Below are 12,138 nucleotides of genomic sequence, written 5' to 3' on the forward strand. Positions count from 1 at the left end.
TACATGCACTGCTTGTTCGGTGATTACTTGACCCACTCACACAAATGGTGAGTCACATATGTAAACACATTTGTAAACATGCACTGCTTTTTCGCTGATTATTTCGCCCCACACACACAAATAATACACCATTTGAAAGGTAAACTTGCTCCCTTCAGCAAGAAAACACCCAAACAAACCACACATTCACGATTTTATCACTAAATACACTTTAAACATTCATTTTCATAAACCTGCAGAAAGACATAATGATCTACAGGTGGCACCTCAACCGGAAGACATTTTTTGGCCTCTACTTATCAAACCAATTTATTATATTACCAATCTACATATATAAATACCTGTCTGTGTTCATCATCTCATGACATACATTTACATTTGACCAGCTTGTTTTTTCTGAAATTGCCTGCGCCCCCGACGACCAATGTGTGAAAATTTCGCACGGCCAAGCTAGTATGGAAAAAATATAGCTCTCAAAATACGGTGATGCAAAAACTATTTTTTGCAACAAAAAGCATCTTTTAGTGTGTGACAGCAGTCAAACATACAAACCTGATATAAATCTGGTATCGCTATAATTGCACAGACACAAAGAATAAAGTCTCCTATTCACTTATACCACACAAGGAACGGCATAAAAAATAAATAAAACCAATTCTTTATCTGCTGTTGATTTTTTCATTCTGCCTCCCAAAGATGTAAAGTAGACATGTGAGAAATGTTATTTATTAACTATTTTGTGTGACATATCTCTGTGATTTAAGGGCATGAAAATTCAAAGTTGAAAAATTCCCAAATATTGCCCATTTTTTTCACAAATAAATGCAAGTCATACTGAAGAAATTTGACCATCATCATGAAGTACAATATGTCATGAAAAAACAATCTCAGAATCACCGAGATCCGTTGAAGTGTTCCAGAGTTATTACCTCAAAGTGACAGTTGTCAGAATTGTAAAAATTGGCCCAGTCATTAAAGTGAAAACTACCCTGTGGTAAAAAGTTTAATAAGACAAAAGGCATTCAAAATATTAAAGGCTGAGAATACAGAAATAGCATTTCAGGAGTATGAAGATCTCAAGCAAACAAAGGTAGTTACTGAAACACAAATAGCCAGAGACATTAAAATAAATCCCATCATTTTATATAAAAACATCAATGCCAAAAAGAAAAAAAAATGGATGGTATCAGCCCCTTAAAACATATAATAACAAGATAATTATAGAGGACAAAGAAAAGACTGAGATAAACAGCCACTTTTAATCCGTGTTTACCAATTAAGTGACTGCTCCAAGGATCATTCAACAAGGCAAAAATCAAAATTCACAACTTGATAAAACTAGTTTAACTCAAGAAAAAGGTAACTAAAGTCTGCGCAAATTAAACATTGACAAATCCCCTGGGCCAGATGGCATTCATCTATGGATATTGAGGGAATGGAGTTCAGTAATTGAGAAATGTACTGTATCTCATCTTCTTAGACTCATTTGTATTTCTATTTTCAAGTTATTCTTATTTTTCATTCATTTTTATTGTAATTTTTAATAATTTTTTAAATTTTTTTATTTTATTTTTCACATTTCATTTTATTATTTTTCTACTTATTATTTCTCCTGACATACTTTCACACATTGTCAGTATTTGTTCATTTACATATTATCTGCAAATATTTGCACAAGTCCTTAACATAATCTATGTTCATGTCAGAGAAAATTTAAATACATGATAAAAGATGCAAGAAAAGAGCATGCACTCTGCAGACGGTCTTCAAATTTCACACTATGCGGCTGATCTCCTCCATTAGAACTATGTATCTAAGGAAACTTCTAATGGCTAAAAGATTTGAGGCCCTGCATCAGGAATGTGGAGCAGATTTACGAGTGAGATAAGACTTTGAAAAACGTAAAGATCTGGGATCTCTCTGTCTGCTTACTAGAAATTAAGAAGGAAAGTATGCATGAAGTGTGTCGATCCAACAGATAGGAAAATCATATTGTCGGAAACTGGATGAAGTGGCAAATGCAACGCATGGTTTCACGCCGCTGAGCGATAACCAGAATCCTTTCAACAGATAAAGGCCTGATAGGCAAGGCTACACCTGTTATATTTGGTCTCTATGTACAGATAAAATCATGATAAAAAATGTCGATATCGAGCACCTGCGACTCTCAGGAGCAAAGCTATTGTCAATGTAGGAAATCTCAATTTTCTGAAACTGAAGCCACATCCCATGTCCATCCCTGTAAGAAGTCATCAAGGGGTACTGTGTGGGTGTAACTTAGGAACTAATAAAAAGCAAATGTCAAATTTTGGGTGCTGTCAGTATTTGGAGGCGCAGTTCACTGTGGGTGCTGTCCATTTTCCTTGAGTGCTTCCCTCCATCATTAGACTGGATGACTGAGCAGTCAATTACTGCATCCTAAGACACACTGAAGGATGGAATCGTTACATAGAGTTAGTTCAAAGGCGGGCACCTAGATTAGTACAAGGGATGGAAGGCTTCCCATATGATGAGAAATTGAAAAAGTTGCGCACGATCAGTTTAGAAAAAGGGCGTCTCAGAGGAGATCTCATTTATATATATATATAAATACACTAGCTGTTGAACCCGTTCTACACCCGGATGGCAAGCATTTTTATTGGTTATATGGTCTGCCATCCTGGTATGTGCTGCCCCCCTCCTATCCTGGTATGCATGGCCCCCCTCGTCCCTATCCTGGTGTGCATGGTACCCCTCATCCCTATCCTGCTATGTATGGTACCCCTCATCCCTATCCTGCTATGCATGGCCCCCTCATCCCTATTCTGGTATGTATGGTCCCCTCACCCTCCCAATCCTGGTATGCATGGTCCCCTCATCCCCCAATCGTGGTATGCATGATAACCCCTCATCCCTATCCTGGTATCGTCCCCTCACACCCCAATCCTGGTATGCATGGTACCCCCCTCATCCATATCCTAGTATTCATGGTTCCCTCACCCCCCAATCCTGGTATGCATGGTTCCCCCTCATCACTATCATGGTATGCATGGTCCCCTCACCCCTCAATCCTGGTATGCATGGTCCCCTCACCCCCCAATCCTGGAATGCATGGTCCCTTCACCCCCCAATCCTGGAATGCATGGTCCTCTCATCCCCCAATCCTGGTATGCATGGTCCCCTTACCCCCCAATCCTGGTATGCATGGTCCCCTCTCCCCCAATCCTGGTATGCATGGTCCCCCCTCATCCCTATCATAGGATATATGGTACCCCCTCACCCCCCAATCCTGGTATGCATGATCCCCTCATCCCCAGTCCTGGTATACATGGCATCCCTTACCTCCCAATGCTATGCTGGTATGCATGGTACCCCTCATCCCCAATCCTGGTATGCATGGTACCCCTCTCGACCCTATCCTGGTATGCATGGTCCCCTCACCCCCAATCCTGATATGCATGGTCCCCTCACCCCCCTTATCCTGGTATGCATGGTCCTCTCACCACCCTATCCTGGTATGCATGGTCCTCTCACCCACCAATCCTGGTATGCATGGTCCTCTCACCCCCCTATCCTGATATGCATGGTCCCCTTACCCCCCAATCCTGATATGCATGGTCCCCTCACCCCCAATCCTGGTATGCATGGTCCCCTCATCCCAATCCTGGTATACATGGCACTCCTTACACACTCCTCTTACCTGTAACCGCTGGATGCCTTCTGTCTGGAGCCAGACTGCGCAGGCGCGTCGCGCTTCCGCAGCCTATAAAGGCTTTGGACAGTGTGACGCTCGTAGCGTTATATTATAGATGTGTGGTCAATACAAAGAACTGGCACATGACTTACTCCTTCCAAAGACCATACTAAGGACCAGCCCCACTCATTACGGGTGGAAGAAAGGCGATTCTGGCAGCTAAATAGGAAAGAGTTCTTTACAGTTAGAGCACTCAGACTGTGGAATGCCCCACCACAAGCAGTAGTAATGGCAGACACTATAACAGCTTTTAAAAAAGGGCTGGATGATTTCCTCAGTACACATAGCATTGTGGGTTATAGATAATGTAGTGACAAAACATTGTATTTCTGGTGGAGAAAGGTTGAACTTGATAGACCTATTTCTTTTTTCAACCTACGTAACTATAAATTCCTTCATGAGAAAGTTCCATCTGCGACATCAGGGGTTTCTCATGGTCCTTTTGCCTCTTGTAGAAGTGGGGGTAATGTCATAGCTCACTTTGTAGATTCAATCAGGTGACCTGTTGCTGCGTGGTCAGTTCTTCTGTTTGCTCAATGGGTGCCTCTTCTTCCCTGTCCAAATGATGATGGTTTCTATTGTCTTTGTTTTCCTTTCTTGATTAGCTCCTCTCAAAGTGTGTCTCATTTTTACATTTTGGCTTGCACCATCACATTCTGGGTGGGATTTTATACGTTCTCCATACCCTTCACTGCACTTCCTTCCTTGTGATACCTCTTGGTGGATGCGTGTTCAGGAGTGACAGCCCTTCATGTAAGTGGTTTACCTTGCTTGGTAAAATCCAGTTGTATTCTTGCAGTGCGTCTATTTCATTTCCCTCCTAGCATTCCCTCATAGCACCTTTTCCTTCTACCACTATTAGACTTCTGGGAGGATATACTTGTTCCTTTTAATTTATGGTTCTCCTTAGCATGCATTCTTTGCCCTATATAAATGTGTTTTAGCTTTTCACCCAGGATTTTCATATCTTACTTCACACTTTCCTTTCCCCTTTTTGACAGTGTATTGTAGCCTCTCTTCTGGTTCCTATGGAGATACGAGAAACCCCTCAACAACCTATTGAGGAGATAGGTCTGAGGTTGTGTTTTTAGATGTGCAACTAGGACCATTCTAGTCTGTAAAGACTAGTTGGGTGTAGTTGCGGTGTTCTCCCCTGTGTAGATACGCCGGTGGTTATCAAGATGTACTTTATGGTTAAAACATTTCCCACATTCTGAACATAAAAAAAGACTTTGCCCTTGTGTGACTGCTCTGGTGTCTAACAAGATGTGATTTTGAGTTAATAAATCTCCCACTCTCTAAATAAGTTTCTCCTTATTGCAGTAAGATTTGATTTCTGTATAAAACATTTCCCACATTCTGAATGAATTAGGTTTCTACCCTGTGTGGGTTCTCTGGTGCTTAACAGCAACTGCTTTCTGGTTAAAACATTTCCCACATTCTGAACATGAAAAAGGCTTCTCCCCGGTGTGAATTCTCAGATGTTTGGTAAGACTTGATTTCTCTGTAAAACATTTCCCACATTCTGGACATGGAAAAGGCTTCTCCCCTGTGTGAGTTCTCTGATGTTTGATAAGATTTGTTTTCTCTGTAAAACATTTTCCACATTCTGAACATAAAAAAGGTTTCTCCCCTCTGTGAGTTCTCTGGTGGCTATCAAGATGCATTTTCCGGTTAAAAGATTTCCCACATTCTGAACATGAAAAAGGCTTCTCCCGTCTGTGGGTTCTCTGGTGGCTATCAAGATTTGTTTTCAATTTAAAACATTTCCCACATTCTGAACATGAAAATGGCTTCTCCGGTCTGTGGGTTCTCAGGTGGCTATTAAGATTTGTTTTCCATTTAAAACATTTTCCACATTCTGAACATGAATATGGCTTCTCCCCTGTGTGCATTCTTTGGTGTATAACAACATCTGATTTCTGGTTAAAACATTTCCCACATTCAGTGCACGAAAAAGGCTTCTCTCCGGTGTGAGTTCTCTGATGTTTGATAAGACTTGATTTCTCTGTAAAACATTTCCCACATTCTGAACATGAAAATGGTTTTTTTCCTGTGTGAGTTCTCTGATGTTTGATAAGACCTGATTTCTCTGTAAAACATTTCCCACATTCTGGACATGTAAAAGGCTTCTCACCTCTGTGGGTTCTATGATGTCTATCAAGATGCGCTTTCCAGTTAAAACATTTCCCACATTCTGAACATGAAAAAGGCTTATCCTGTCTGTGGGTTTTCAGGTGGCTATCAAGATTTGTTTTCCATTTAAAACATTTCCCACATTCTGAACATGAAAAAGGCTTCTCCTCTGAGTGAGTTATTTGGTGTATAACAAGATTACCTTTCTGTCTAAAACATTTCCCACATTCTGAACATGAAAAAGGCTTCTCCCCTGTGTGGGTTCTTTGGTGTATAACAACATCTGATTTCTGGTTAAAACGTTTCCCACATTCTGAACATGAAAAAGGCTTTTCTCCTGTGTGAGTTCTTTGATGTCTGATAAAATTTGATTTCTCTGTAAAACATTTCCCACATTCCGAACAAGAAAATGGCTTCTCCCCTGTGTGGGTTCTTTGGTGTATAACAACATTTGATTTCTGGTTAAAACATCTCCCATAATTGGAGCAAGAAAATCTGTTCTCTGCTGTGTGAATTTTTTGATGTTTTAAAAAAGACTTTTCGAGGGGAAAACTATTTTCGCATTCCGAACCTGAAAATTGCTCCTTTGCTTTTGGAGCAATTGGTGTTTTACTGATTATTATGTGACTTTGACTTTCCTTAATAGTCATCAATGAATCAGAAGACAGGACCTGTTTTAACGAAACAGATGACAAATATTTGTTGTGAAGAGATGATGGTATATCTGGTGTAATGGCATTCACTTGAATTGTATCCTGTGGAATCTCAAGATCATCAAATTTAAAAACTGAAGATGTCAGTTCTCCCTCTGATCTCCAGGTACAGTCATCTGTCAAGAATAAAACCAATTATTTTTTAATAACATATCCTTGAATTTTACATCTTCAACGTTTATTCTTAAACTATCCATAAAAATAGCAAGTTATGTAAAAGTATTAAATTTTTCACCTAGGCAATGACCGTTCACAGTATAACAGGAAACCTCATAGAATTAACCAGTGGAGTGTAGTGTTCAACTGTTCATTCTGCCTCCCAAATATGGAATAAAAAGCCACCAAACAATGTTATGTAGGTGAAAATATAACCAATAAAAACTTCTACTCATCTCACAAAAAAGAAGTCCACTCAGGTCCATCATCCAAGAGTAAAAAACAGAGGTTTCCACATTATTAGTGGCTCAAGTGCTCCTGAAAAGCAACATGGCTTCCATAAACCAATCAAGCAAAATCTGCTCTCCCAAACTCAAATCTTCCCCTCACTTCTGAGCCTTGCAGTGTGCCCAAACCACATTTACTATCCATGTATTTGGCATTACTATAGAAAGAAGAACCCACTTAAGTTGCGGTGTGTGTTTTCTGGAGCACAATCTTGGAACTATGTGTTGGGTAATAAATGGCAAATGTGCAATTTTCACTCTCCAACATCCACTGAGTGCTAATTTTCGTTAAGCGTCTGTGGAGTCAAAATATTCCCTACTTCTAAAAATAATTTATTGAGGCTTATAATTTTCCAAAATGGAGTCACTTTATCAGGATTTCTACTGTTCTAGTTTCCTGCCTTTTTGTCACATTAGGGCTTCTACAAATAGTGTCCAATCTATTCTGGGATCTGCTTCTGCGATGTCATCTTTTGTCACCTGAAGTCGCCTTATTCATTCCGCAGGTGGCGCAAGTAATTGAGGAGACATGGGCACCAGAAGTTCTGGGTGGCACAGGCTCTGTCCAGCGAATAATAGAGTGCTTTGGAACTGTATTAGCGTTCAGTTTGGCAGTATGGGTGTGTGTGCTGTCCAGCTGAAGTAATCTGCTCCATGATTAAGCCAATTGGAGAGCATCATACCCTATTAAAGCTCAAAGCATATTGCCAGAAGCTGCCAGATACAGCCTTGTTCTCCTCTGGTTCAGTCCTCTGTGATCAGCTAAGGTCTTGTGTATTTGTTTTCTGTTGTAATGGTATTGTAACATAAGTTACCATCAGCTTTGTAACGTAAGTTACTACATTGTGTTGTAACATAAGTTACCAAGTAATAACACTGTATTTTGTATTTAATTTGTATTCTTGAAAAATCAAACTGTGTTGAAAACTATTAAGAATACTTTAATGTACAATATACATTCACTCATTTTTGTGCCTGCCTTCAAAGAACAGTCTGAAGCAATTATTAACTCAGTTTTTGGCTTGTGAATGTAACGTAAGTTACCATGGAATGACCCTGTTAGAGTCCCCCAAGGCTCTGTTCTAGGACCCCTATTCTTCTCGATCTGTACACTTGGCCTGGGACAACTCAACGTCTCATGGATTCCAGTACCACCTTTATGCTGATGACACTCAGATCTATCTCTCTGGCCCAGATGTCACCTCTCTGCTCTCCAGAATCCTGGAGTGTCTATCAGCCATATCCTCCTTCTTCTCATCTCACTTCCTCAAACTCAATGTGGACAATTCTAAACTCATCATCTTTCCTCCATCTCATAGATCTTCCTTACTTGACCTATCACAACTAACGACATCACGCTTTCCCCTGTACCGGAAATCCGCTGCCTCGGAGTAACCTTTGACTCTGCCCTGTCCTTCAAACCGCACATCCAAGCTCTTTCTACCTCCTGTCGCCTCCAGCTCAAAAGTATTTTCAGAATTCGTCCTTTCCTCAACCGTCAGTCTGCTAAAATGCTTGTGCATGCCCTCATCATCTTCCGCCTCGACTACTACAACATCCTTTTCTGTGGCCTCCCTGCTAACACCCTCGCACCTCTCCAGTCCATCCTTAACTCTGCTGCCCGACTAATTCATCTCTCTCCTCACTACTCCTCCGCTTCTCCCCTCTGCAAATCTCTTCACTGGCTCCCATTCCCTCAGCGTATCCAGTTCAAATTACTAATACTGACCTACAAAGCCATCTATAACCTGTCTCCTCCATAAGTCTCTGAACTAATCTCCCGATATCTTCCCTCACGTAATCTCCGGTCCTCCCAAAACCTCTTTCACTCCTCCACACTTATTCGCTCCTCAACCAACCGCCTCCAATACTTCTCCCGAATATCCCCCATCCACTGGAATTCTTTGACCCAACATGTCCGACTATCAACCACATTCGGATCCTTCAGACGGAACCTGAAAATCCACCTCTTCAGGAAAGCTTACAGCCTGCAATGACCCTGCTGCCTCCTCACCTCTACCGGAGCTACCATCTCAACCAATGCCAGAGCTGCTGTAACCCCCAACCTACTGTCTCCTTCCCCATCATCCTGTAGAATGTAAGCCCGAAAGGGCAGGGTCCTCTCCCCTCTGTATCAGTCTGTCATTGTTAGATTGCTAGTTTGTTTTTGTTTTTTTTTAATCAGATACATTTTTATTTATGATAACAATTACATCATATACATGACATCAAGCAATTGTTCACATATAACCATGTTTTTATAAACAAAAAACAAAACTCCTCCCTCCCTTTTCCCCCCCTATCCCCCCTCCGAGATCCCTTCAGTGCCTTCCCCGTTCCTCGTCCAGTACTCTTTCCAACATCCATATATAGTTATGTAATGTGAATATCTTCCATATCCCAATACGTCCCTCCCACCCCTCTAACTCCATTCTACCCATGGCTGCCATATCTTGTGAAACACCTCAAGTTTATTTCTCTTAGTGTAAATACTTTTTTCCAATGAAATTATATGCTCCGCCTGCGCAAGAAAGTCCCGTCTAGTCGGAGGCTCCTCTCTGATCCAAAACCGGGCAATCAATTTCCTTGCTATGAACAACAGTCTAGCAATCGCCAGTTTGACCATAGCCGCTGCTGCCAATTCTTCCACAAAGCCTAAAATACAGATCAAAGGGTCCCTGGGGATTACACATTTATATATCCATTCGATCCGATTCAGTACAACCGTCCAGTATGTAGACAATCTAGGGCAACACCACAACATGTGCATCATATCTGCCCGTTCCTGCGAACACCGTGGACAATCGGAATCAGACCTCAAACCCATCTTGAACAATCTATCAGGAGTTCTGTAAGCTCTATGAATTACGTACAGCTGAGACATCCTCCCAGGTTCGCTCATAGAAATCTTAGGCACATATTCTAAAATAGATTCCCATCTATCATCACTTATTTCTCCCAATTCAGCCTCCCATTTCACTCTAGCCTTGATGGGATGACTGACTAGAAATGTAAATAATAAATCTCTATACACTTCTGAGATTGCCCCCTTCGTCTCGCTGTTCCCCAAAATGGAGGCCAGCGTGACATCAATCTGGACTTCAACAGGCCTCCTCCGACATTGCGACCAATACGCATGCTGAATTCTTTTATAATGATACATATTTAAGTGTGGAAGCTGGAACTCTGATTGTAGCTCCATGAATGATTTAAGTCTCCCCTGACCCACAAGCTGACCCATCCGTCTGATTCCTGCCTCTCTCCAAAGCCCAAATCCCTCCATTCGCTGGAATTCTTGTAAATTTATGTTATCCCACACTGGAGAGTATTTAGTAAGGCCCGTGACACCCCTAGTCTGTTTAACTTTCTCCCATACCTTATGAATAAGGAGAACCGTAGGAAACCTAGAGCCAAATTTTAAAAACTGCCCCCCTTCCAGGCTCTCTCCCAAAGGCCATTTCCCAAACAGCTTTCTCAGACTACTGGGCGATTGTTCCTGTCCCGTCTCCTCCCCCCATCCTCCCATATGTTGACATTGTGCTGCTAAAAAATATACCCAGGGATTAGGAAGTGCCACCCCCCCGTCCTCTTTCGGCCTCTGCAACGTTTCTTGTTTAAACCGTGGGCTTTCCCCCCCCATATTAGGTCGCCGAACAGCGATTTAATTTTACAAAACCTACTCTGTGGGATCCAAACTGGAGAATTATGCAGTACATACAGCAGCTGCGGCATCACAACCATTTTTAAAAGATTTACCCTTCCAATCACCGAAAGATGTAATTTATTCTACGCCGAAATCTTGGAACGAACTTTTTGTAGCAGAGGGCTTAAATTAAGTTCTTCAAAACTACTCAAAGGGAGGGCGATCTGTATCTCCAGATATTTAAATCTCGAAACTACTCTCAATTTCGGTGATATTCCAACCTCCCCAATATCTCCATCTACTGTATCAATGGGCATGATGCACGATTTATCCCAGTTAATTTTGAGTCCAGAAAATTCTCCGAATTCCTCAATTAATGCCACTGCATTATCCAAGTTCTCCCCCCGAGTCCCCCAGGTATAGCAGAATATCATCAGCGTACAGAGACACCTTCTCCTCCTTCCTTCCATAAACAAATCCCTTTATCTCCTGTGTATCCCTTATTTTAATAGCTAGGGGTTCCACGGCGAGGGCAAACAGCAACGGAGATAATGGGCATCCCTGTCTCGTACCCCTATGTAGTGAGAAACTATCAGATAATTTATTGTTTACTCTGATTTTTGCCGTCGGAGAGGAATACAGCAACCCCACCCAAGACATAAACCTAGGCCCGAACCCAAAGCCCAACAGGACCGACCACAAGTACTTCCATTCTACACAGTCAAAAGCCTTATGGGCATCCAAAGACACTACCACTCTTTTTCCAGCATTATCGGCCGGAATTTGCATATTTAAATATAATCTTCTTAGATTGATTGCTGTAGATTTATTGGGCATAAAACCCGATTGATCTGGGTGAATTATTTTAGCCACCACACGGGTCAACCTGTTGGCCAAGGCCTTTGCCAATATCTTAATATCTGTCGTAAGAAGTGAAATCGGTCTGTAGGACTCCGGATCCAAAGGGTCTCTATCGGCTTTAGGAATGACCACAACAATGGCCTCTCATAGAAGTAGGCAGCTGTCCCCTCTCCAACGACTCATCAAATACCTTCACCAATTTAGTTATTACTTCTTCATTTAGTATTTTATAGACCTCCGTTGGAATACCATCTGCCCCCGGGGCCTTATTACCCGCCATGTCCGCCAATGCCACCCTCAACTCCGCTGCCGTAAGCGGCCTATCCACCCACTCTCTATCTTCATCCCACAATCTAGGAAGCTCAATCGTCCCCAAATAATTGTCCATCTCCTCTTGACCTTTATGTGTCTGTGAGGAGTATAACTCACTGTAAAACTGTTTAAATACTTCCAAAATTTGATCCCCCTGTGAAACCACGGTACCTTCCTTATTTTTAATTGCATATACATGGGAAGATTCCCGTTGTGCTGACGCCACCACTGAGAGCAGGTGCCCCACTTTTTCACCCTCCGCGTAGAATGCCTCATTCTGAAACGCCCGCCGTCTCT

General features: G+C 41.8%; 1 protein-coding gene across 1 annotated transcript in view; it reads right to left on the bottom strand.

Moving 5' to 3' along the window:
* Positions 1-972: 972 nt before the first annotated feature.
* The window catches only part of LOC141055898 (uncharacterized), a 68,376-nt gene continuing 57,210 nt past the window's right edge, over positions 973-12,138 (bottom strand). The window contains exon 7 of the mRNA XM_073552611.1: positions 973-6,698. Coding sequence (XP_073408712.1) covers positions 5,110-6,698 — 1,589 coding nt within the window. The 3' untranslated portion in view covers positions 973-5,109. The remainder of the gene's footprint in view (positions 6,699-12,138) is intronic.

The sequence above is a fragment of the Dendrobates tinctorius genome, unplaced genomic scaffold, assembly GCF_039654945.1.
Source record: "Dendrobates tinctorius isolate UK_male_01 unplaced genomic scaffold, ASM3965494v1 ptg000192l, whole genome shotgun sequence".
Classification (NCBI taxonomy): Eukaryota; Metazoa; Chordata; class Amphibia; order Anura; family Dendrobatidae; genus Dendrobates; species Dendrobates tinctorius.